We start from the raw sequence: 26,487 nt of genomic DNA, 5'->3' as shown, positions 1-26,487 counted from the left end.
TTTTTTTTTTTAAAGACCGCTTCTCATCATGTGACCTATCATACCCACAAGAAGTGATGGTATGATAGAAGCTACTAGAATTGTTACACATTTGAACAGGTTTCCTTAAAAGACTTGCCTCAACACCAAGGGGCACATGCCTTGCGGTCAATGGTAGTAGGAAGGCATGGCAGGTCCGAAGGTTTTTTCTCAAAATTTGGAGGTATTTGTACCTTCAAGTTTTAAATATAAAAATATTTTTGAAAATATGCAGGTGCAAACTACACTAAACTCTGGTTTTTTTCGAACACTGCAGTGGACACCTTCTGAGGTGGGCTTCAATCCCAAGTTTTCCCTTCTTTTTATCGCACAGGCTGCTGTGGAAAGACCCTCCACAGTCGCCTATCCTCGGTACTATCTCCACGCCTTCTATTACACAAGCAAGCTGGTGCGATCAATTATAAGATATGCCCAAGCTGGTGCGGTCTATGCGCAAGCTGGTGCGGTCAATTATAAGATATGCGCAAGCTGGTGCGGTCAATTATAAGATATGCCGGATCCACCTGTCTTTTTGACTCCGAGGGGAGGTGTGATGCAGACTTTGATGCTCCAGCCACCAGGGACACAGTATCACGGGTAGACTCGGTCCGGTTTGCAATGTGCATCTACCGAGTTAGTTGGCATTCATATTGTTTATCAGGAGCTTCAGGTTTTCAATACAGAGGTGTCGTAATGAAGAGATCAAGGCTATGCCATGCCATGCCGGTGTTCAATCAAGCGCGCCAGCTGCTTGTTGCATCCTCAATAGTGTTATGGCACGCAGCTAGGGGTCTTCAATTCCAGCATGTCACATTTGACAGCCCAGATGACATTGCCAACATCACCTTTGTAAAGCAAGGCGTTTGGTACAAAGGTCCGAGTGCATCTTACAACGAGTCCGCCATCCGGCTTACTCCAGATCGAAATGCCACAGAACCCACCAACTTAGGCAGAATTGTGTACAAGGATCCCGTCCAGTTTATCGACGACAAGAGTACTGCGCCCGGCAGGTCCGCGTCTTTCAACACGTCCTTCAGCTTCCTAATCATCACAACAGCTCCCTATGGAGTGTGTGGCAGTGGTATGGCTTTCTTTATTTCTAATTCTCAGCAAGCGCCCGAGAACAGTGATGAATTGGGAGCCCTTGGCCTCGTCAATCCAGATCTCTCTCCAGCAGAAGACACAGCTCGTTTTTTCGCTGTGGAGTTTGATACTCATCAATCCACTAATTACAAAGATCCAAGCGCCAGCCACATCGGAATCAATATCAATTCGATGATATCTTCTAACATCACCGATACAAGGCCCGGATCTTCTCTCTACCCAGAGCTCTACCTCTACAACAACTACACCTTCACGGCATGGATAGAGTACAGCGCCCCCAGCAGCCTCATCCAAGTTTGGATGACCAACACCACCTCTCGTCCTCTCCAGCCTTGCCTGCAGCTACATTATGATCTCTCAATAGTTTTCCAAAAGTCTATGTATGTTGGGTTTTCAGCCACAAGCGCGCCCCAAACACAAGGCGTGCAAGGGAATGCTATTTATTCTTGGAATTTTAGTACTGAGCCATTCAGCTACCCCTCAAATTGCAAGTCCTGTCCAAAGATCAAATCCAAGGTTCTTCTAGCTGTAGCTCTTCTAGGTGGCTTCTCATCGGTGGCAGTATGCGTTGTATTCGTCTGGATTGTAAGGAGGAGGCACAGGCGCAACGCAATTTTTCGTCCAAGCAATGACATTAATAATATACAGCTTGCCTTGAGTGCCGTGCCGCGCTACAGCTACAGAGAGCTAAGAAAAGCTGCTCACGGTTTTAGTGATAAGGACAAGGTGGGTGAAGGTGGGTTCAGTAGTGTATACAGAGGTACCCTAGCAGATGGATCGACGGTGGCAGTGAAGAAGCTAAAGGAGGGTTTGAGAAGGGAAGCTGAGTTCTGTTCAGAGATGAGTATCATCAGCGGCATTCGCCACCGTAACTTGCTACAGTTGCAAGGATGGTGCTACGAAAAAGGAGAAGCATTGCTAGTGTACAAGTACATGACTAACGGCAGCCTGGACAAATATCTCTTTGGCAAGAAGAAAGGCACTTTGAAGACAGAGACAAGGTTCAAAATACTTGTAGGGGTGGCTGCTGCTTTGGAGTACTTGCATGGTGGGTTGGGGAATTGCGTGCTGCACAGAGATGTGAAGGCGGCTAATGTACTGTTGACAGAGGATTTTGAGCCAATGTTGAGTGACTTTGGTCTTGCCCGCCTCATCAGCCACAACCAGGTGGTGACCATGACGGCCGCAGGGACGCCAGGTTATGTTGCCCCGGAGGTGATGTACACGGGCAGGGCCACCGATAAAGCTGATGTGTACAGCTTCGGGGTACTTGCTCTGGAGATGGCGTGCGGGCGCCGGGCCAATATGGACGGGTCGCTGCAACCCCAAGAAATGCGCCTGGTGGACTGGGTGTGGCTGCTCCACCAAAGCAACAAGCTCATGGAGGCCCTTGACCCAAGCATCCAAAAAGACATGCGGGACACTGCAGAAAAGCAGCAATGGAGGTGTGTTTTGCACGTTGCTCTGATGTGCTACCACCCTTCACCCGAGTCTCGGCCCACCATGAGACAGGTTACTCAAGCTCTTCAAGATGCCGTGCTTTTACCTCTGCCCACAACCAGGCCAGCGCACCCTTACACAACAAGCCCAACAGTATCTTCCAAAACCCTTCCCCGTGGTTCTGGCTTTGCGCTTCCCTCGGGTGGCTCCTCTTCCTCTACCATAACAACTCTTGGCCGTCCAAGTACTGTCTCTGGGCCTTCTACGGATTCTCAACTCCTCTCTCCGCGTTAGTAGCCAGGTATTTACTTGTTTTCATTCATTAATCGTTGCTTGGGACATTTAAATTTAAGGTCTAGTGGAAAGGCTTTTCTATCTTATTATACTGTTCTAGGATTCTGCACCATTAGTTCTTGCCTTGATCATTGGAATAGCTGCTTGATTTTGGTTATTGTTTCTTGTTTCCAATTTCTCGACAAGGGGAAGAGGTCTCATCATGAGAAGTAAGAGGACAGGGGGGTGAGCTTGTGGTGAGAGAGTAAGCTGGAGACGGAGCAAGGGGACATCGATGGATCATGGAATTAGTAGGTAGATGCAGCTGGCTTGATGAATCAAGCCGCAAAGATTTGTTGCTAAATCTTAGATAATTCTATTTCGAAGACCTGATGAAATGAACAAGGAAGAATCAAGCCTCAAAGTTTTCTTGCCTACATAATTAATTAATTAAATTCACAACTTTACTTATAGGTGTACCTAAATTCACAACTTTTTTTTCCCATAAGCGCGGTGAATTGAATCAGAATAGAACAAAAATTACATCAGCTGGAGCATGGAGAGCATCCAGGGAGAAACCATAGTACCAGAGAGGGGTGAATCTATACGACCAGGATACAACCAACCAGGATACAACCAGTCAAGGGGCAGACAAGAGAAAGTGGCCAGGAGCTGGGAATACAAGGGGCTTCCACAAAACAGGGTGAATAGCATGTGAGAGTTCATGGGGGTTGTAGGGAGGGCAGCCAACTCGGCCTGCACACTCTCCAAGAAGCAACGTCCTTCCATAATCCGGGTCCAGGTGGTGGATCTCAATGTCCAGGCTCTTTTCCCGTTCATCTCTGGTCAAGTAGTGATCTCTGAACGCTTCATTGAGCTTTGTTGCAAGCAGATGAGTGTGATAGAACTCGGTGTCCTTCAGGACAGCTTTATCGTGGGTATTAATTATAGCCCGTGGCACCTTTACAAGTGCAACGATAAAGACACGTGGCAAAGCACCCTCGCGCAAGCTCACTGCTGCTGACCTCCTCCTCCGCCTCTATCAGCAGCGAGCAGATGAATGGCTCCCCAAGTTCCTCCTCCTCCATCACCGAGTAGATGAACGCCTCACCAAGTTCACGGTCACCCTTTTGTTTTGCAATTAATTAATGCATGCTACCCACGGGTAAGCATTAATTAAGGCCTCTTCTTAGAGAGACAAAAAGAGCATGATGTCACGATTAATTATCTAAAATTATAATGGAATAAGGCTTCTAGTGAGAAGGTGTGACTATAGAGCTATGAGTGAAACTGTCGTGCTAACCCCAACATGCTAGGGTTTTTTGATTTTTTCCTAACCTCTGCCCATGCCCCTCTCTGTTCTTCACCTCACCTTCTCTTCTCCAGCTAGCGGTCCCCCCCCCCCTCAGGTGCATGGGCACCGAGTGGAGGGGAACCCCCACCTTGCTCAAAGCACAGAGCACCAGCTCTGGTCCAATGGCTATGAAGAACTTGCCCCCCTTCAAAAGTGTGCAGACATCGTCCTACCAGCAGTATCCTCAGTGGCCCCCTGCCACCACAGACTCGAATCGAGAAGCAATGATGAAATATGACCAGGTTATTGAAGATTTCATGGCCATGAAGAAACAATTGGAGGAGTCTAGAGCAAGGGTTGAGGAACTAAACTTGTTCCTATTTTGTAGAATAAAGTGGAGGAGGGTACATCGGCTCCCAAGAAGTCATCACCAAAGGAAACTCTCCATTCAAGTAATCCTGGTTCCTCTAAAACTCGGGTTTTCTTGCAACCAGATTTGGTTTATTCTATGGAAAGGGATTACACAGCCAGATGTCTAGTGGGATTGATCTTTGGCCCTAGGCCCCCCATAGAATTCTTGAGAAGCTGGGGTCAGGACAATGGATGTACAGAAACATCCCCTTCTGCTTCTTTAGCTGGACCAAGGACGTCAACCCCGAGGGTGCCAGGCCCTCAGCCTATCCAGTGTGGGTGGAACTGCCCAATCTACCTTTTTACATGTACCCATGGATTAAAAAAATAGTGTCTCCCTTAGGCAAAGTCCTAGGTATGAGAACAAAAATGAATACAATCCAGCTTGGCATCCTCAAATATTAGTGGAAGTGGATCTAGACAAACCCCTAATAGATGAAATTGAGATCAACTCTGGTGACTAGAACATCTAGCAAGAAATTCTATATAAGCACCTTCCCAATGCATGCTTCCATTGTGGGAAGCAAGGGCATGTAATTAGCAAATTTCCATCCAAATACCCAAACCAGACCACTACGAGTCCCCCTCAAAAACAACTTGCTAACAATAAAAGCTAGCCTATTGGAGCAAGTAATAGCCAAGCCTCTCCCCCCCGTCAAGGCCCCTCTACCTCAAAAGACAAAGGAGAAAAATTCACCATTCCCAACAAAAGGAAGACCTTCATACAGAATAGATTTGGCAAACCCGAAGGCTTTTGCTAACTCGTATGCCTTGCTAGATAGCATCTCTGACCTAGAGGACTTATTAAACTCCCAAGAGTTCATCCAACCCACTCCCCTAGATAGATCTAGAATTTTGGCTGAAACCAATCAAATGGACCATGATCAGATACCCCCTACACAGCCAAATGGGAGTGGGCATCTAGGAGAGGACCAAAACAGGGCTGGCCAATCCCTCTCTAATACAGAAAATGGCAACCCCAATGAAATGGAAATAGTAAAAGAACTAAAAAGGAGTCATGCCCTGTTGGTTCAACCACCCCACAATCTCTCTCCAAAGTAGGACCTAAAAAGGTCAACACTCATAAGAGAGTTAAATGAGATGCACCTCTCTAAATGTCAAGAGATTGACTGACCCCTCAAAAGTCCAGTTAGCGAAACAATGGCTAAGAAAACAGGGCAGACTTGACTTCATAGCTTTTTCTAAAGTCAAAGTAAGTGGGGCTAAGCTACAGGAAAGGCTGCATTGCATCTCTAAAGACCACACCTAGATCTACACTACCCACTCTCAAGGCTCTAAGAGGAGTGGTTGTGGGTATGCATATAGATCATAAGAATGAGTTGAAGGATGTAAGGATTGACATGTGACCAGTGGGCTGCATTTGAACTGACTACTTTCTCTTACATTGGTATATATGCTAGAGGATCTCAGGCCAATAGAATCAGAACTTGGAGATCTTTGAAAACTGTCCCTAAACCAATCATATTAATGGGTGATTTCAATATGGTGGAATCCAGAGAGGATAGATTTAGAGGTTTGGTCAAGTTCTCAAAGGGGCTGAGCTCCATGAGTGGCAGTGCACTGTAGACCATTTTGGGTTGTGTGACCTTGGGAATACTAGAGACCACACTTGGCAAAATTATGCTCAGGGGGGACTAACCAGAAAGGCTAGGCTTGACAGAGGTTATGTTAGTGAGACCCTTGAAAACTCCTTTGTCAGATGTGAATGTAGATTTGATGTCTCCACTTGCCTTTCAGATCATTACCCCATTATCTTACTCTTGGACAATCATGACAAAAAGGTGTACAACCAATGGTTTCACACTATTCCTACTCTATTCGAGACGCCTATTGTTCAAGAGAAGGTGAAAAGAATTTGGACAAACTTCTTCAGCAGTGGTCTCACTCCTGTCAGGGCTTGGTGTCTGGCTATCAAATCTACTCATTCTCTGCTGATATGCATCAGAAAGGAGGTTACCAGAATTAGAAAAAACAGAAGAGAACTAATATGCCTCAAACTTAAGAAGTTGGAAGATGCTGCAAACTAGGATGATCTCATAGCTCAAAAGGAGATCCTGGGTACTAGGGCTAAAATGAGGAGAGACTGGTGGGCTAGGAAAGCTGATTTGACAACCCTTGAGATGCTTAAAATTCTAAAAGTTAAACAGGGTAAGGAAAAACTTCATCATCTTCAAGATCCTAATAACCCCCTCAGTTTCTCTGAGGAAGGGAACAAAACTAGAGTCTTCAACCACTTTAACAACATCTTTACCAAAGGGAGCGAGATCTCGAAGGACCAGCTCAACTGTATTGCCATCATAGGACAGGCCAGAAAACCAACTATTCCAGATTGGATCTCTAAATAACTGGAAATTAATATCTCAAGAGAGGAAATGGGTAAGGCCATAGATAGTCTAAAGGTGAGGAAAATCCCAAGTTTTGATGGTTTTCCCTTTGAATTCTATAAGACTTTCAAGGATATCCTCTTGTCTCCCTTATTAGCTATGTGGCAGGAGGCTGTGTCTTTTGGGGCTCTCCTCCTTTCAATTAATGAGGGCTGGACCAAACAAATCCACAAGAAAGGTGGGAAGGAGGACCTAACTAACTAGAGGCCCATCACCATGTCATGTTAAGCTATGCTTATAAAATATATGCAAAAGCCCTTGCTTTGAGGTTGTCCAACCAGCTCAAACAGGAACACAAGGGCTTCATCAAAGGAAGATACATCCTGGATGCAATCATCACTCTGTGGGAGGGCATGGAATATGCACCGAAGAATCTAAACAAGATTACATCTTTTTCAAAATAGATTTTGATAAAGCATATGATAGGCTGAGTTGACATTATGTATTGGAATCCCTTAAGCAAATGGGTGCAGTTCAATACTTTGTTCAAATGGTGAGTACCCTTTTTGGTAATGCCATTGCAAGGGTTAATGTGACGGAGGCCTTCCACCTAACTAAATCCATCAGAAAAGGGTGCCCTTTAGTCCCCCTTCTCTATGCTATTGCTCTGCTGATGGACTGAATTGGCTGATTAAAGAGAGGATGGACAAAGGAGAAATGAATGGAATTACTCTCCTCAATGGTAAACAACTGTGCACTCAAATGTTTTCTGATGACACCAATTCCATGGTTGTTGCCAACAATGAGCATAATTTTAGAAGCTTTTAGGAGTGTCTGGACATCTACTACAGAGCATCTATATCTGTTATTAGCCACAAGAAAACTGGTATAAGGACCCTTATTGAAAAGCCTCTTGAATGGTTGATCCAAGCTAGATGTAATACATTGGAGGATGGTGTGATCTTTAGATTGTTGGGCATCCCCATGGGGTTCAGAGTCACTCTCAAGCAGAGATGGCAATGGGTGTTAATAAACAGAGTTGAAGGCAAACTCAATAGATGGTAGAAAAGACAACTCAATCTTGGAGGTAGAAAGATGATACTATATGTTGAGATATCGAGCTCATCTAGTGAGGTGGTGGACACTGATGACTCGCCTGGGGGATAGGCCCCACACTTACACCACTGGCATGGTTGGTGAGATCATGGGTGATATGCGGCTAGTGGGATGACAGGCTCTGTGACAGCCATTCTAAAGACTCGCATAGTTTTAGCGCCAACTCATTTAGTTGGGTTCACACTATAGAGAACCCTAGTACGTATTTGGTTGAGTACCTTTTCATATGTGAGTACTCTTATCTTTGTATATGGTGTGTTGAGTGTTGAGTGAAGAAGAAGAAGATTTTCAGCCTCTCACCTTGTGTGTTCTCTCTTAGGGTTTTGTGAGTGTGTGTTTGCTTGCAAGAGCTCAAGCTCTCTTCTCCCCTACATCTTTTCATGGTATCAGATCCTCGTTCATGCTAAGGGCTGAGCTGCAAGCAAGAGAAGCACAGGAAGCGGTACGAGAGTAAGAGCTTCAACTACTCTTCTCTATTTGTGTTGGTGACTACACCCTTGTCGGGAGCTCTACGTGAGGCACCGGCAAACGATCTCTGTTTGAGGAGCTTTCTTTGCGGGAGTAAAGCTATAGGGCTATGCTATCGGATGCCATTTTTTGGGCCAAAAACGCGTTTCGGGTGCGTTACGATCTTCCTTTTTCAGAAAGTAGGTGATTTCGAGCACTGCGGATAAGTCATCGATTCTCTGCACAACTTTGTTTTAAGAACGGCAGGAAGACAGATTGGTTGTGCAGACATTGTGTGTGCTGCAACAAGGAGGTCAACAGTTGCCATTGGGTGTATGTATGCACATTGAGGTCACTGGTTGTGACATTTGACTGTACTACAGTACCGCTGCTGCAGAAAATACAGCAGTTTGTGCAGAACAAACCAGAGTGCTGTTTCTGGTAAATTTGTGTGTCTGGCAAGATGTCAAATGATGGCATAAACCAGATTGTTGCTCAGAAGCTTGATAAGAACAACTTCCATGCTTGGAGGTTCAGGTTGACGAATTTTCTGATGGGAAAGGGTTATTGGGACTACATAGAAGGTGAGCATGAAGAGGCACCGAAGATACCAGAGATCAATTCGACTGTTGCAGAAGTAAAAGAGTTCAAGGATTAGAACCAAGGAGCCAGAAAAGTTATGTATTGGCTCTCTATCAGTATACAGGACAGCATGATTGGGCACATACAGGATGCCAAGTCCCCCAAGGAGGCATGGGACACCTTGGTAGAACTCTATGAAACGAATACCAAGGCACGAAAGATACAGTTGAAGAATGAACTTCATACTGTGGAGAAAAAGAGTATGTCTGTGAATGACTATGCATTGAAGATCAAGGGTATTGTGGAATCCCTTGTATCTATTGGTGTTTCAGTGATAAGGTGGAAGTCTGTCTACGTGGTCTCGAGCCACAATACAAGGCGTTCAAGACGTCTATTCAGACTCGAGAAAACATTCCCAATTTCACAGATTTGGTGTCTATGTTGATTATAGAAGAGAAGAGCTTGGGTGAAGACCAATAGCCCTTATAAAATAAAAATAATTCAGAGCAACAGGCCTTCTACACAATTTCAGAAAGAGAACGAGGTAAAGGAGGCCGTGGACGTAGCCAAGGAGGTGACCGAATAGGTAATCAGAATTATGGCCAACAGCAGCAACAACAGTCCCAAAATTCACAACAACAACATGCAAGTGGAAGAGGCCAATTCAGAGACAGGGAGAGTCAAAGAGGTCGTGGAAATTGGCAAAGGCATTATAATGATACACGTGGATGCTTTTATTGTGGTAAGCCTAGACATGTGCAGGCAGTTTGTTATAAGAAGCAGGCTGACATGAAAAATAGGAAATTGCAGCAAAACAACTATGCATCCTCGAGCACAAACAATGAGGATAATGAAAGGTTATTTGTTATGCAGCATGTTGTTAATGCCATGTCTGAAAATATTGAAGCAGCACATAAAGATGATGTATGGTATGTTGATTCAGGTGCTTCAAACCACATGACAAGTCATGGGGAGTGATTCAAGGAGATAAAAAACATTGAAAGACTAGGTTTTGTGGAAAGAGGGGATGACACTGCTCATCCAAGTGCCCATGTTGGAGATGTGCCATTGTCTATGCAGGATGGCAAAGTGAAGTACCTTGCAGATGTACTTCATGTTCCGAACATAACAAAGAATCTAGTTTCAGTTGGCCAGATGATTGAGCAGGGTTTGTAGGTTCGGTTTAACCCTGATGGTTGTTATGTTAAAGACTTTAAAGACAAGTGCAGGTTGGTTTGCAAGAGGCAACAGAGTGGGCAGAATGTTTACATTGAATGTAAACATGCTTGAAGTGAGTGCTGCGATGTTTGCAAATGGTTCAGGAATTGTTGCTGACACAGACATTTGGCATAAAAGAATTGGACATGTGAATGTGCAGAGAATGAAGTCTGCAGACTAAAGGAATTGTGACAGGGCTGCCAAAGTTTAAAGTTGAAGGTATACATAGAATATGTGCAGCATGCCAATTTGAAAAGCAAAAAAAGCATGTATTTTCACATAACAAAAATGTGAGCAGAAATGCATTAGATGTTGTGCATTCAGATGTATGGGGTCCTACGAAGACCATGTCTATGAGAGGCTGCAGGTAGCAGGTATTATGTGACATTTATTGATGACCACACAAGGAAAGTGTGGGTATACTTCATGAAGAAGAAGAGTGAGGTATTCACTCATTTTTAGAATTTCAGAGTTATGGTTGAAAAGCAAACAGGGAAATATGTAAAGTGCCTAAGGTCAGATGGAGGGGGAGAGTACTCCAATGAGTTCTCTGAATTTTTGAAGAAGAATGGTATCAGAGACAGTTTACATGCAGATACACTCCGCAGCAAAATGGAGTTGCTGAGCGAAAAAACATGCACATTGCTGAGATTGCGCGAGCATTGATGGAAGAGAAGAATATGCCGCATAACTATTGGACTAAGGCTGTTTCTACAACAGTTTACATCATGAACAGGACTCCAACTGCAGCCATACATGATGTAACTCCAAAGGAGAGGTTTACTGGCAAAAAACCTGAATTGTCTCATCTGAAAGTCTTTGGATGCATTACATATGTGCATGTGCCAGATGAGCTGAGAACTAAGGTGGATCTAAAAGCTGAAAAATGTGTGTTTATTGGGTATTCCCTTGAGCAAAAGGGATACATATGTTATAACCTTGCTACACGTAAGTTGTTGTTTTTTATGAGATGAGTAGCTGGTATGCTGCTGAAAAAGAAGCTATTGGGGCTGATGTGAGTGGAAATGTGGTTGCACAGAATGCAAGTCAGTAATCAGAGTCTTTGAGTGGACCAGGAGAGTCTTCATCTAGTGGTTCAGTTGATAGACCATGGAGTGGCAGGCTGCGTCATAATACCAGTCCTGCAAATGTAATTAGTACATCACATAAAGGCAAAGAGAAAGTGATTGAGCCCCTTAGTATGCCTCACATTTCTGCAGGGCATTCTCATGTTGATGGAGGGTCTAGTGGCTCAAAGATGAGCCTTGATGAGGAGCTTGGGATACCCGCTATGAGAACACCTGGTGTAAAGAAGGCTATGGAAGCCATAAATGCAAAGCTGTGAAGATCTGGGAGAGTGAAGAATCCTGTGCAGAGGTTTACCTATGATGGTTATGTGGCACATCACTATGCATACATGGCAAAAGTTGTGCAGATTGTAGAGCCCACATGCATTGATGAGGCTATTGGAAATGTGTGTTGGGAGAAAGCTATGGATGAGGAGATGGATGCACTATATGGAAATGAGACTTAGGATTTAGTGCAATTTCTTGAAGGCAAGAAAGCCATTGGATGTAAGTGGGTGTACAAAGTAAAACATAACAGTGATGGAAGCATAGGCAGGTACAAGGCTAGATTGGTAGCCAAAGGATATGCGTAGACATATGGCATTGATTATGAGGAAACTTTCAGCCCAGTTGCCAAGATGGCAACAGTGAGAGTTGTGATAGCAGTGGCTGCGTCAAAGCAATGGTCTTTACATCAGATGGATGTAAATAATGCATTCTTGCATGGGGATTTGCAGGAAGAGGTGTATATGTTGCAGCCACCTGGTTATGAGGATGTGAGTCACCCCGAGCATGTTTGTAGGTTGAAGAAAGCCTTGTATGGCTTAAAACAAGCACCAAGAGCATGGTCTGACAAGATTTTTGAATATCGGCCCTTACCCACATCTTGCCTCAAACCGGTGAGTCCATCATGAAACTCCTTGCCCATAGAATCAAACTTTTCCTTGAATTGAAATATTTGGTCCATTCTATCAAGCATGTTTTGCATGAAGTATAGCATGGTGTTCATGTCCCCCCCATCCTTAGGCATTTGTGGAACATTAGGCATATGTGGTACATTCACCTCTTGATGCATCCCCCGTTATATCTTCTTGCATATAGCTCCTTGGGTATCTTGCCTTAAATCTTACCTCGCATCCAATGTGCTTGCCTCATGCTCAAGGGATTCTTTGTAGTTTCCTTTGGGTTTGGCCTTCAACATCATCTTAAAATGTCAATTGGTCTTTGGATAAGCTCCCGAACTCCGATTTGAGTGATCTTTATCTCTATCAAGAGAGGTAACGGAGTCTGTGATCCACATATATGATTACCTTTGACTTAGTCAAAACTATAGTACTCTCTATTTTGACTTGCAGATTGGCCTTTTAACCCCCAAAACAATGTTTGATATGGAGAGGTAACGGAGTTTGTGATCCACATATATGATTACCTTTGACTTGGTCAAAACTATAGTATTCTCTACTTTGACTTTTTGCAGATTGTCCTTTTAACCCCCGAAACAATGTTTGATATGGAAGTTCTTTGGATCTATAGGATGGTTTGAGTATACTATCCAACTATGAAGTCAATTTTGGTTCAGTCTAAGTGGATCAAACTGTGAAAAAACAGGACATTTGATACAAATTGTGAACTAGCTGGTTACATAAGTGTCCAAATGGAGAGGTTAAGGGCTAGAATGAGAGATTAAGGGATGGAAAATCCAACCCTAAATCCATTTTTTCTTCAGTCCAAAACCTCTTCTACTAAATTATGGTTTTGTCCTCTGCAAGAATGCTAAAAACCCTAAATCATGCATCTGAAGTATCCCCTTTGTCCCCCCTTTGTCCATGGCACAGCAACCCATTGATTAACAATGCATCAATCAATGTCTCTCAAGTGTTCCCATGAAAATTTTAAAAATTTTAGCATGGCCTTTAAACATCACTTGCAAAATCTCAATATGAAACCATGAGCATATCCATTGCATTGTCATTGCCAAATTGATATCAATACCAATGCCGATTAATGTGCATGGATAAAGCGCTACTTGCCGATCTCCCAGGCAAATCTTCCCACCCCCTTACCAAAGTTTAAAATCCAATGGTAAGGGTTGAGACCATGTCTTCACACCATGTACCTAGTCCCCTTTCATACCTCTTTACAAAGACACTCACGGCGTGAAAGGTTCAAGATGCACTCCCCTTTGGCCACTCCACCTAGTGCCAAAGGTACCCTCTCACCATACTAGATTCTACAAGAATTTTGGAATTGAAATTGAATGTAATAAAAACTTACAATCCAAGTATGTGAGATAGTTCACTTACAAGAGTAGCATGCACTCATGATTTACAAAATTATGGCATATATCATATGGTTCCCAATTTGATCCATAGCACGATCCATGTAAGGTAGTTTCTCCAATAGCATCACACAAGCCAACCAAAACCACAAGAATCATAAGATAAAAATGTCCAATGCCAATGGGAAATCAATGGTTACCACTAGCTTGCAATGGCATTTAAGAAGGTCTCAATGAAGCTCCCTATGTATGAATATTGATAAGAATCAAGTAGATGTTTCAAAGAACTATGGAAAAGCATTTCAATGCTTCAAGAGAAACAAACTATGCATGTAGACTGAAGTGCAACCACTAATGGCAACATAAGCATGTATGTCGCTTCCATCGATATGGAAAGCTTGCCAAAACCTTTAAGATTCAAGAAATGAAGCAATGAAACTCCATTGGAATGCTTTCTTAAAAAATAAGGGTAAAGGATGAGGCCAATCTTTCCACTATGGCAATAGGAAGTAGCCCTTTCTTGTTTTCTTGACGAGAATCAATGGAAAAACCTTCAAGCTTATGGCAATAGGAAGTAGCTCTTTCTTGTTTTCTTGACGAGACTCGATGGAAAAAACTTCAAGATTATGGCAATAGGAAGTAGCCCTTTCTTGTTTTCTTGATGAGAATCAATGGAGAAAACATGAAAATCAGCCTATGAGCTTCAATGGCAACTCACTAGTGTATCCAAGCTTAGAAACATGGAAGGCCAAGTACATGTACCACGTGATTAGGGTTGCCTCCCTTTGCAGCTTGATTGATTGACGCTCGTCGCTTTTTTATTTGAGATTGTGAAGCTATGTAGCAAATGCATTTGCCAAGCTTGACTCTCCACAGTGGCCGGTGACGGCCTTTGACTCCTTTCCTTTGCTTGTTGCACCACAAACGGCTCACAATAGGGGCTTGTAGATCGCACAACCGCCTACTACAGAGATTGGGTATTCCCACAAGAAGACACTTGTTTGATGCCTACGTTGACACTAAGCATGATCTCCTCTTGCCCGCAAGCATTCGTGCCGATAGGGCTGGAACGGCCATGGAAACCTTAGGGAAGAAGAAGCACAAAAGGGAAAAAAAAAAGAAAGAAAATTTCATGAGCAATCTGCCCCCATTTTTGGTCCTCCACTAATTTAAGTCCCCGGTCCTCAATTTTGGTCTAGCCCTTCTCTTCTCTATATTATCTTAAGGAAGAGTTTCACAAAACTGCCATGTGGCAAGAATTCGGAGGTTTGGGAAGGTTTGAGGAGGTTTGGGTAGAATTTGAATTTGGAGTCTCAAAAGATGTGCAAAGCACGAGTCGCCCACTAGTTCAATTTAAGGCTTCCAATATCACCATTATCCCCAAATTCATCAATCTTCACACGAATTGTTGCGATCTTCTCATTCACAATCAAGAATCATCAAGAAAATCAAGAACTCTCCTAATTTTTAGATGAATAGGAGATAATGATGAGAAAATTAAGGCAAAGGTTTGGATCAAAGGCATAGCTCTGATACTAATGAAAGAAAGATACATCTAGATTAGCCTTGGATTAACCTTGTATGAGCCTAGATTAGAGAAATTAGCCTAGGTTTAGAGAAAGGAATGGTGATTTTTCATTAGTAACATGATTAGTGCCCAAACTAGGCTTATGTTGACTTATATACAAGACCCCCTTTTCACATTACACTTTAATGAATCCATGGGTATGGTCCTTTCCCATTCTCCAAACCATTTGGCCTTGAGCCCAAATTATATGAGACTTTTGTAACTTTGTTATAGAATATCATGCCATTTGATGCGAATACACCCCATTTTAGGACAAAAGTTATCTTTCCCCAATCCTCAGGTATCATCTGAACCCGATTGTAGTGAATACATTTAACAAAGAAAACATTTCATTCCCAATCACCACTGCATCCAAAAGTGAATCTATAAAGGAAACAAAAACGGATTTGTGATTGTTCTTCATATAATCCACATAGACCCTAGTACAACAACTGGTTCTTCTTCAATACAATCATGATTGGAGATAGCCAAGTTGCCTGATTGACTGGATAAATGAATCCGACTTTAAGAAGTTTATCCAATTGTCGTTCACCCTCTTCGCATAATTAGGGTTCATCATCCGATACCTCTAATGTTGGATTGGAACGACATCTTCTTTGAGATTGATTTGGTGCTAATAAAACTCAGGGTCAATGCTATTCATGTTAGTGTAACTCCATGCAAAGACATCTTTAAAAGAGATAAGTAACTCCTAAATCTCTTTGCGGAATACATCATCAAGCTTTGCACTGACCTGGACCATCTTTGGTTTAATTTCTATTCCAAGGTTTATTTAAATCAAATAATCTTTTTTAAATCAAATAATTTCTATTCCAAGGTTTATTTAAATCAAATAATCTTTTTTAACCCTTTTAGACTTCTTCACCTCCTTATCAAAAGTCTTCTCCACTGCAAGAATTTGTTCGAGATCTAGAGCTGTGTCATCTTTAGATTTTACCTTCTAAGTAATCATCAGCAGCAGCTGCCTCTTGAGATTTGAACTTAGTCATTGTTTATTCCCCTGACTTGGATCTGCTTGATATTTCTCCATGATGGAAACTATATCTACTTCAAACAAGCTGATTAGGTGTACTCCCTCTACATCATCCAGATCTAATGCATCCATCATATTAAATCCTTTGACCACCTCTGGTGGTCGAGTTGGAACTGCTATTTGCTTTTGGCTAGAACTATTATTTGCTTTTGGAACTTCTTTTTGCCCTTTTAGATAGTAATCAATTTCAAATCCCATTCCTATTTGATTCGAGCTTGTCAGAGCCATGACCATCCAAGTAACATTGGATACAACCACTGCTATTGGAAAGGAGACTCGAGAGACTTCCATGATCAGCCCCCTCGGATCAAGCTGAGTGGCTAAACTCTACACTGATTACAATCTTTATGGCAAATTGATCTGGATCCCAATTGATTAAGCAAAGATTTTGGCATGTAGTATCCGATACAATGTTGACACCAAATCCTCCATCTAAACACACATCTGACGACACATCTTGTCCTACAAGCTTCACATGAATGATAGGAATTGTTTTGTCATATACTGCAGCATCCTTCTGTTGAAGTGACGATTCATTTGGTTCTGATTGGTTGACTTGCATTGCTTCTAGAGGTTTAGATTGAATCTCCCAATCCTCCATTGAACTCAATTTTTGGACCAATTTCTCTTTAAACTTTGGCACAGCGTGAGCAGCTGCTCCAAAGACATATGGATCTATTGTTTCTTTAGATTCTCCTATAGGGCATAGAGCGGAGCCTCTGAGAACGATTATGATGGAGTTGATGGGGTAAAGCAGACTGGGGTTCTTCTCCTTTTATACCTGCAAGCCTCAAATAGCTGTTATGAGTGTGGTAGCCTTACAAATAGCACACCAAAGATCATTTAGGCCACATTCTACAACATGACCCGGATCAGCAGACCTTATGAGGGGATCATCCCAACGGATGTTTTATCTTCCTTGAACCTTTGAAGAAGTGCATCCAAGATCGCATCATAGGTTGAAAAATGAGCATACTCATATTGATCAATCTAGAGTGCATCACTTTTTTGTAAAGTCAGCACACATTGTCATGACCCTGTGAAATTGGTGCAGCATAAGTGTGAGCATGGTGGTCATTGAGTAAGTTACATATTTAAATATTCATACTTGGGTGCCCAGACAAAAAGGAAACATGTGTGGACAACCCGAAGTGTGAAGGGGACAAAAGAATTAAAACTTAAAAGGTTTTATAACCTTTGGGAAGGTTTTAAAACCTTAAGTGGCCCCTAAGCTATTTATGGGGAGACTACTCTACTTTGGAGCACACGACTCTCTCTCTCTATCTCTTGCTTTTGGGGAGAAGACTATAGGCAGGCATCGATGAATTCAAGCCTGGGAAAAACAGCTAGAGGGAGGTCTGCACTATTGGTCATAGGTGGCTTTTTGGAAGGGCTGCAAAGCGACGGGCTGTACTACTACTGAGGCTACAGGGGCAACCTAATACTCCTTTACGCATGATGTTAGGAGACTAAAGCTAGCTGCTCTGCTGCACTATAGAGAAGAGACACAGGCCATATTATCTCTCTCTTTCTTTGGTCTTTGGAGGACAGAACTGGCTATTATGCCGTAGAGAAAACATGCACCTACAGAAGCTTCTTTTCTCTCCTTTGCACCTACAGAAGCTTCTTTTCTCTCCTTTGCTTTTTGCAAGAAGCTGCCTGTTAGCTAAGAAGTGTGGACTGTAGGAGAGGAATACATTGTTGGACAGCAGGTTCACACGGGTGTGCTCTCTCCTGGCTGCAAGACAAGAGGGCAAGATAGAACGGGACTTTTCCTCACGTCTCTTCTCTCTTGTGAGAAAAGCGACACAAAGACTGTAAGTTTTTCTCTCTCTTTGCAAGCAGGTGGGACTGCGGGAGGTGTCATATGGAGTCTCTCTTTTCACTGGCTCGTGATTGTTCCAGAGTTGTTCTCTTTGGCCCTTTGTGAGAGGAAGGGTTGGCAGTTTAGAGAGGACAAGATTGTGGACTGATTTGGAAGAGTTTGTGGACTGTTTTCATGGCTGAGTTTTGTTCTATGTGCATGGTTCAGTCCAAATGCATATTCAAGGCCTCATGGATACACTGACTTAGTAGATTAGAGGAGATAACAGTGTGGTGTTCTTGGGACACAAAGCTATGTGTAACCTTTATGCTAAGAGGTCTAGAGGATTGGCATATTGGACTTGCAGACATACAAGCCATGAATGGCCATGTTGTAATCAATTAAAACTTTTCCATTGAAATTGAATAAAGAAATACCGAAAGGGGCACCAAGCTTTGGGGCCAATAGGTATCATTCTCTTTCTTGTGTTGGAGCACTCTAGCTCCTGTTTGTTTCTTTATTGGGGCTGGACTACAATTGGATTGGGTCACTTCTACTCTACCGCACTTTGGTTTCTACTAGAGGCCGGCTTCAAGCTTCGTTGTTAGGACCATCACCAATTTTCTTAAGGGGGTGAGCTCGTGGTTGTTTCGAGGAAAGTCATTGCTGAAAATTTCAGCAAGATGTCAGACTTTGAAGATGACTATATGTATGATAATGAGGAAGAGCGGGAGACCACTCCTGAGAGAACTGAATTTGAGGATGTACTCGCAAGAGAACAGGCTGCAGACGATGCACGATATGAGGATGTAACGCAGCCAGAAGACAAGCCAAGTAAAGAGGAAGATGATGCCCAGATTAAAGCTCATTTGGCAGGGGCAGTGAATGTGCTTATGGAGGTCACACAAAGTGAGAAGTTTGCTGAATTTATGAAATCCCCTTCTAAGCTTAAGAAGAAGAAGAAGAAGAAAGTGCATTCTAGGAACCCACCTCAGGGCAATAGTGGTGCCTTCCCATAGGATCCTACTTTTGGACAGTTTCCTAACATGCAGAACACTTATGGTGCAAACCCATAGAGTGTTAGAATTGGTGCTGCTCATGCTAGATCAAGTGTGTGGAGGAGAGGGACTCACAAAATACAAGAAAAATATCTTGCTTATTAAGTTGCTCAAATACAACTAGGCTTCTGCTCCATACAAAATGCCTCCTAGCTTCACCTTTAAATAGGTGAGCTAGTGGACCTTAAGTCCCTTTACACACACACCTTTCTCCTACCCTTTTACATGACCTTAGTCTTTTAATATCCTCCCTCAATACCAACTATGAAAGAATTGGAATAGGTGGTATTGGACATAGGTTGCCTTTATAACATTAGGCATACAAGGATGTCATGGTGGTGTGGTTATCTAGGACTTACAACAACTATGTTCCTAGAGCCTTAGAGGCTAATACAATGATGCCATCTAAGTCTTGATTTGATGTCGATGAAGATGTACACCTTAATGATGGTGCACCCCTCTTCGTGCTTGCTTGACCTCTTTTAGTTGGCATGCTTTAGACATACATGCCACTGCTTCCACATGCTTCCCACCTTGACCATTCTCACACAATGATCAAAACAAGGCTGCCACCCTTGCTTAAGTGGTTTGCTCATAGATGTTCCTTTAACATGCTTGATGCTTCCTTGAATACCATACCTCCTCCATGGGAAATGAGGGCCTTCCTTCTTAGAGAGGGTCTTACCACTTGCCTTATGGATTGGTCAAGGACAGTGTCTACTCCACAATTACAACAAAAGCTTTTGTGCATGTTGGTTACATGATACCCATTAGGGTTTGAAGGTAAAAGCTTAATGAAAGTGAGTAAGTGGTTGAGGTAAATTCTCAAACCAATAAGGTACATCATTCTTGGCTCAAGAAGGAGAGGACATGGCTCATAATGTTGCCTATGCCTCTTACAAAGACAATGCCAAGAGATGCTTAAAAACATGACAAACAACAAGGTAGAGCACTTAGTGATGCTAAGATCAACCTTACAACTCATCTTAGAAGATGAAAATGTTGAATATGCAATGGAATAACATGCCTTGGGCTTGGGAAATGAGAGCATATGGCTTATGACATGCGTATGCCTCTTACAAACAAGAGCCTCAAGGGTGATACACAACAACATTAAAGATGAGCACTTAGTGTACATGAGCCCAACTTTAAACCACTCAAAAGCTGAGTTTGTTGATGAAAAAACCAGAAAAATTCAACCTCTTTAGCTTATGAGATAAAGAGAATGGTTCATGGTTGCACCATTTCTCCTTGGAAGCTTGCCAAGGTAAGCATAGAAGCGGGTTGACGATGAAGACTTATAATGTGGCACTTATGGTATGTGCCCAGCCTCTGATGTTGATGAAGAAGAGCCTCCTTAGTGTTAAAGATCTCCTCCTTTGATGGTTAAGACCACATTAGTGTTAAGCAACACTTTGTTTGATGATTAAGATCACCATTAGTGTTTAAAAAACACGATTAGTGCTTAAGAGCACATTTCTAGCATGTAATGACACTTGTATTGGTGATTAGATTCACCATTAGTGTTTAATAACACTCTTAGTGTTTAAAAACACTTTGGAATAACTCTCCTTTGCTGGATTAGAAGCCTCATTAGTATTAATCAACACTATTAGTGCTCATAAGCACACTTTGAAAGGCTTTGTGAACTTGAAGATGATGAGGAAGCTTGATGAGAATGAGGCTCATGAATACCTCATGTGGTTGGCCACCACTTCAAAATCAAGGGTAAGATCAGCAACAAACAAGATCACTTAAATGATTAGAGCAAAGTGGAGAGGATTAAAAGACTAAGGTCATGTAAAAGGGTAGGAGAAAGGTGTGTGTGTGAAGGGACTTAAGGTCCACTAGCTCACCTATTTAAAGGTGAAGCTAGGAGGCATTTTGTATGGAGCAAGAAGCCTAGTTGTATTTGAGCAACTTAATAAGCAAGATATTTTTCTTGTATTTTGTGAGTCCCTCTCCTCCACACACTTGATCTAGCATGAGCACCACGAATTCTAACATGGTATCAGAGCCTTGGTTGAGTAGGTCCCTTTTGTGGTGTAGAATAGGTCATTTATCCTTATCTTTTCATGTGTGGAGCTCAACCCCCTCCTGGTGGAGGACCTCTAGCCATTCGTGGAGGCAACATACTTCAACTAGAGAAGTGAAGAGGTGGCCTGGGCGTTCAAGAACATACGCTCAATTGAAGGAAATGCTGCTGCCGTACACGAGTTTGCTGTGTACAAGATACTAGAGGCAACATTGCCTTAAGGCTTTTGAAGCCCATACTCTGAGTCTTCAGCTCGAGTTTCACATCGAATGATCCATTGACGCGGCTGCTACAGCAAAAAAACTAGACAGCTCTCCTTCAAGCTCTTGAAGCTCATCATTAAAGCTTCAAATTTTTTCTTTTCTTGCTCCATACAAAATGCCTCCTAGCTTCACCTTTAAATAGGTGAGCTAGTGGACCTTAAGTCCCTTCACACACACACCTTTCTCCTACCCTTTTACATGACCTTAGTCTTTTAATACAGAGTTCCTTTTTCGGAAAGCCACCTATTCTGCAACAGCAGTCTATGCATCCAGGCTACTTTGGTGGTGGTTTCGTGTTCCAATCTATGACTCGAGGTTACCCTCAGGGAGGGATGGAAATGCAAGGGAATTTATGAGCTAATTCTCAGCCTGGTATATGCAAGGCAATATATATGGTGGTATGCAGTCCAGAATGCAAGGGAATATGTATGGGGGCATGCAGTCCAGAATGCAAGGGAATATGTATGGGGGCATGCAGCCTGGAATGCAAGAAAACATGTATGGGGGGATGCAGCCCGGTATGCATAGTGGTATGTTTGGAAACATGGGAGGATAAGTAGGATTACATGGTGTGGGAACTGGCAATGTTGACCCTGTGGCATGAATGCAAGGGGTAGCAATCTTGTGAGGCCACTTCCTTATGATAATCTAACGCCTGTAAGTAAGGCAAAGGATTATAAGGAAGGGGGAGCTGCAGTAAAATTTGACACATTCAGTGGGGCAAAAGACCTCGAAAGTGAGAAAAGCCGTGACTTTTCTCAAGGGCAATGCATTACAGTGGTGGTGCACTCTTCTTTTGCAGGGCATAGCACCATCTACTTGGGACAGTTTAAATAGATGTTCTTTTCCGTGTGGCTCACATCCACATTTGAGGTGGATGTAATGACAGCATGGCATAAGTTGGATGCATCAAAATGTGAGAATCTTGAGGATCACAACAAGACGTTTTAGGAAGCTTTACTCCCAGTTACTTCTTATTGTGCAGTGCCATTGTCTGAGCAGGTTGAGAAGTATTGTTGTGGGTTGCCCAAGGAAGTGTGTGACTATTGCATAAAGACTCGAGTAACAAATATGTCACAGATGATAGATAATTCCATGACGGCAAATGCGTTACTCACTGGAGTTTCAACTAGATTTAAGGGCAGCAAAAGCACAAGCAAGAAAACTGAGGACTCTAACACTAAAGGGGAGCCCAATTATAAGAAAGCAAAGCCTTCTAGAGGGTTTGTTCTCCTGATCTTATTAGGGAGCAGCCAGGTGGTGTGAGGAGGAGACTGAGTTGTGCAGGGCATGGGGCAAAGTTAGAGATTAGAATGCTTTGATTTTCTTTGACACAGGTGCTAGAGCCAATTTTTTCTCACCAGATTTGGTTGGCAGATTGGGGATCCGTGTGCAAAGGAGATGGGGCCTTTGTATGAGGCGGCGGGCTTAGAATTTACACTGCTGATTTGAGTTCAAGCATTTTCTTGGGGACAGAGCTTTCTTTTGAGTTTTTTTCATGAGTTTGTAGTCTCAAGATTGTAAATCAGAGAGAGATCATATATGAATATCATCTTTCCTAAATTTCTAAATATCTCTCTCTCTACAAGTGGCTAATTGAGTTTCCGACTTGACTAGTTCTTCTCATGTGATATTATATGGGCTTTGCAAGTGGTGAAGAGAGGGGAGCTACCTTGTATAAGACTTTGTTTTCTTTTTTGAAAAGGGTTTCCAGATTGTTTTGATATAGTGTGTATGCATGATAAGGTGGTACAAATAGTTGTGTCCCCCGGACATCTCACTATTCGATAGCTAAGTAGGGAGTGCAAAGGAATATTTTATTTGACTTTATTAGAGTTAAAGAATTGTAAAAGACAGAAGAAGTCTAAAAAATAGTTCTTCCCTTTTGGGCTGAGCAGACTCATTTCTCTCCAAACAAAAAGGATGTTTGCCATAAAAGTGGATAGGGATAATGTCATACATTACTCATCCGGTGCATTTTCTTGATATTCCCCAGGTGAGAACTTTTAAGAAAAACCACTACTACTTTTGTCTTGTAACTAAAAACCACTAGCTAATTGGAGTAGTTATTTCTAGCAACTAGCTACTTGTGTAGCAACTAGTTCTAGACTAGTTAGAGGGTCACACCATAGACCCTCCACATTTGGGGGGTAACCTACCTGCAGTCGATAGAAAACTGACGCTTTGTCATATTTTACTAGGTAAACACCTTGAAACTGGTGTAGAGGGTGGTCAAACCACCCTCTACATTTTCATATGAGGCCACTGACCCTCAATAGCAAGTTTCCTAGCTATGTAGAGAGCCTATGGGGTGGCCCTCTTAGTTGTGCAACAACTACTTATTTGTCTAACAAGCACCAACTATTATTCAACTACTATAGCTAGTCTCGAACTAGTTAGCTGCACAACAACTAGTTAGTCTTACACTACCTAATATCAAAGTAGTTGCACACTAGTTAGTTGTGCAACAACTAGTTCCGACTAGTTAGTTTTCCAATAGCTATTAAGTTTCGGAATAGCTAGTTAGTTTTGCACTCTCTTCAAACTAGCTCTACACTAGCTAGTTGTGGAACAACTAACTAGTTGTAGAGTTAGTTTTTCACTAGCTAATAACTAGCATTGGACTACTAGTTCTGGACTAGTTATCAGTGCAATAGCTAGTTATTCATGCACCATCTAGTTATGGACCTGCTAGACCAAGCATTACCTACTACTAGCTAGGTGACTATTAACTAGTTAAATGGACATTCACACGATGTTATTTGTGCACTAATTAATTGTGGCTAGTTAGCTGTCCATTAACTTTTTAGTTTTACATTAAGTAGTTAGTTGTGCATCAACTAGTTAGCTTGTACTATTTTCACTAGCTATCTTTGCACTACTTACTATTCAAACTAGTTAGCTTTCTATTAACTAGTTAGTTATGCCTTAACTAAGAGTAATCGACACTAGTTATAGTTGTCTGACTAAGAGTAGTCTGCACTAGTTACTTGCATGACCAATTAGCTATTGATTTACTAGTTAGTTCTGCATTAACTAGTTAGGTTTGCACTATTGTGCATTGGTTAGCTCTGCACTACTGATGAATAGTTAGTTGTGCATTAACTAGTTAGGTTTACACTCTTGTGAGACTAGTCAATTATCCATTAACTAGGTGTGGGTCTAGTTAGGTTTACACTCTTGTGAGACTAGTCAATTATCCATTAACTAGTTAGGTTTACACTCTTGTGAGACTAGTCAATTATCCATTAACTAGGTGTGGGTCTAGTTATGTACTTCTATTAACTTGTTAAGTTGTTTTATTATGCATCAACTAGTTAGCTTTTGCACAAATTTCACTATTTAGCTCTACACTAGTTAGTATTTGAACTAGTTAGCTTTCCATAAACTAGTTAGTTGGTTTGACTAATTGTGTGCTTGATCTCAATACAGGTGGAGATTTTTCTCAATTTCACTAGAGACTATCCAAATGTACAAATACATCAACAATCTTTTAAGCGCTTGAAACCTTTCTTTGCATGAAAACTAAAGGATAGATACTCATGTTGTTGTATTCATCATATTCAGATGTTATTTATGAAGGAAGATCTTGACCAAATGTGGTAACCCAATGGGTTTCATGGGAAGACATGTTCTTGTAGGTGTAATACATGTGGAAGTAACGATGAAGAATTTGGTTGCTTAGACTTTGAGAAATCAAGACTCGGTGTTACATCATTATGTGAAACTGCCTTATGTAAGAAATACCAGGGATCCACGTACCATTCTTTGATATGCATCTTTGGGTGTTGTCGCAAGTGTGGACCAGCTAGAGTGCAATGGTGCCCACGTGAAATGGCATTATATTTTAGTCAAGGTATTTGAAAAATTCAAGTGGAGGTGAAAGGAAAATGCCAAAAGAAGACCAACAAAGAGAAGGGAAAGATTGGGCGCATAAGAAGAATTCCAATAAAGAAAAGGAGGCGACCGAAAAGAAAGATTCTTACACATAAGAAGATGAGTTACAATGCATTGTTGCAATTACTCAATACCCATATTTGGAAATTTATACAACACAATTTTATATACAAATGGCAAGCTGATCAATTTAAAGAGTGTGTGTTATGGTTCCCTAAGGGCACAGTTGTATCAATAGTGGACTTTGCAGAGAACTATCCATTCAAAGAGAAGAATGAGATTCAATCCATGCATTGGCACTCAAGCTAAGTTACCATTTTTGTTGACATCACATATACTCGACATTATGTTAATGTGCAACATACCTTCCATTTCTTTGTTTCAGATGATAGAATCCATGATACCCTTTTTTTTCAACATTTCTTTATGTTACATTATGTATGGCTATAGGAGCAAGGACCCACATTGATGTAGCACTGGGTTTGGTTTGGTTTGATGGTGCTGCCTCCCATTCTACTTTGTGACTAGATATACAGGACTCCAAAACATGTTGATGACCTATAATTTCTTTGGTTCTGGACATGGCAAGGGTGAGCATGATGGGGCAGCTGCTATTGTGAAGAGAACTTAAATGCATGAGCAACTGAAGACATATGGGACAAAATTATAGTGTGTGAGAGATGTTGTGGCCGTATTGAGATCTAACTTGTTGCACACTACCAAATCCAGCTATAAATCCAAAGAGACGGATGTAACAAGAGTGTTTTGGGAGATCAAAGAAGGTGAGGTTGATAGATCCAATAAATGGGACTATAAACCCATTGATGAGAAGACTCGCTGCTTTGCAGAATGTTTAAGGGTATTTAGAAGATGATAGTAGGGCACTTAGACAAGGTGCCTCTCTTGCTATTGCAATGCTTGCATGTAGGGTGAGTGGGATAGATGCATCAACAAATCACATGTCAACCCATGGATCTATCATACAATTATATAATCATTCCCATTCTAGATGGAAGTGAGGAATATGAATAAGAAGAGGAGATTGCTATATATGAAGACATTTATGACACCCTAAGTGATGCTCTTTGCCTTGATTTCAACCCATGGATTACAGGACCCTTTACAAACTAGATAACATTTTTAATGGCTATCTACAGTGCTACCAAATTTTTCACCACACTAACTCTTCAACTATTGTGTTAATTGGATTATTCAC

The 26,487-nt window shown here is 42.0% G+C and overlaps 1 protein-coding gene across 1 annotated transcript; it reads left to right on the top strand.

The window, feature by feature from the left end:
* Nucleotides 1–432: 432 nt before the first annotated feature.
* LOC147629805 (L-type lectin-domain containing receptor kinase S.4-like) lies at nucleotides 433–25,092 on the top strand. The gene is made up of 2 exons (XM_086811325.1): nucleotides 433–2,863; nucleotides 24,807–25,092. Exon 1 carries the CDS (start codon nucleotides 499–501, stop codon nucleotides 2,854–2,856), a length of 2,358 nt encoding a protein of 785 aa, XP_086667451.1. The 5' UTR covers nucleotides 433–498; the 3' UTR covers nucleotides 2,857–2,863; nucleotides 24,807–25,092.
* The last annotated feature ends 1,395 nt before the right edge of the window (nucleotides 25,093–26,487 follow it).

This window comes from Cibotium barometz, chromosome 17 (assembly GCF_041138505.1).
Source record: "Cibotium barometz isolate CiBa-2024 chromosome 17, ASM4113850v1, whole genome shotgun sequence".
NCBI classification, from domain to species: domain Eukaryota; kingdom Viridiplantae; phylum Streptophyta; class Polypodiopsida; order Cyatheales; family Cibotiaceae; genus Cibotium; species Cibotium barometz.
This window is presented reverse-complemented; position numbering and strand designations above follow the sequence as displayed.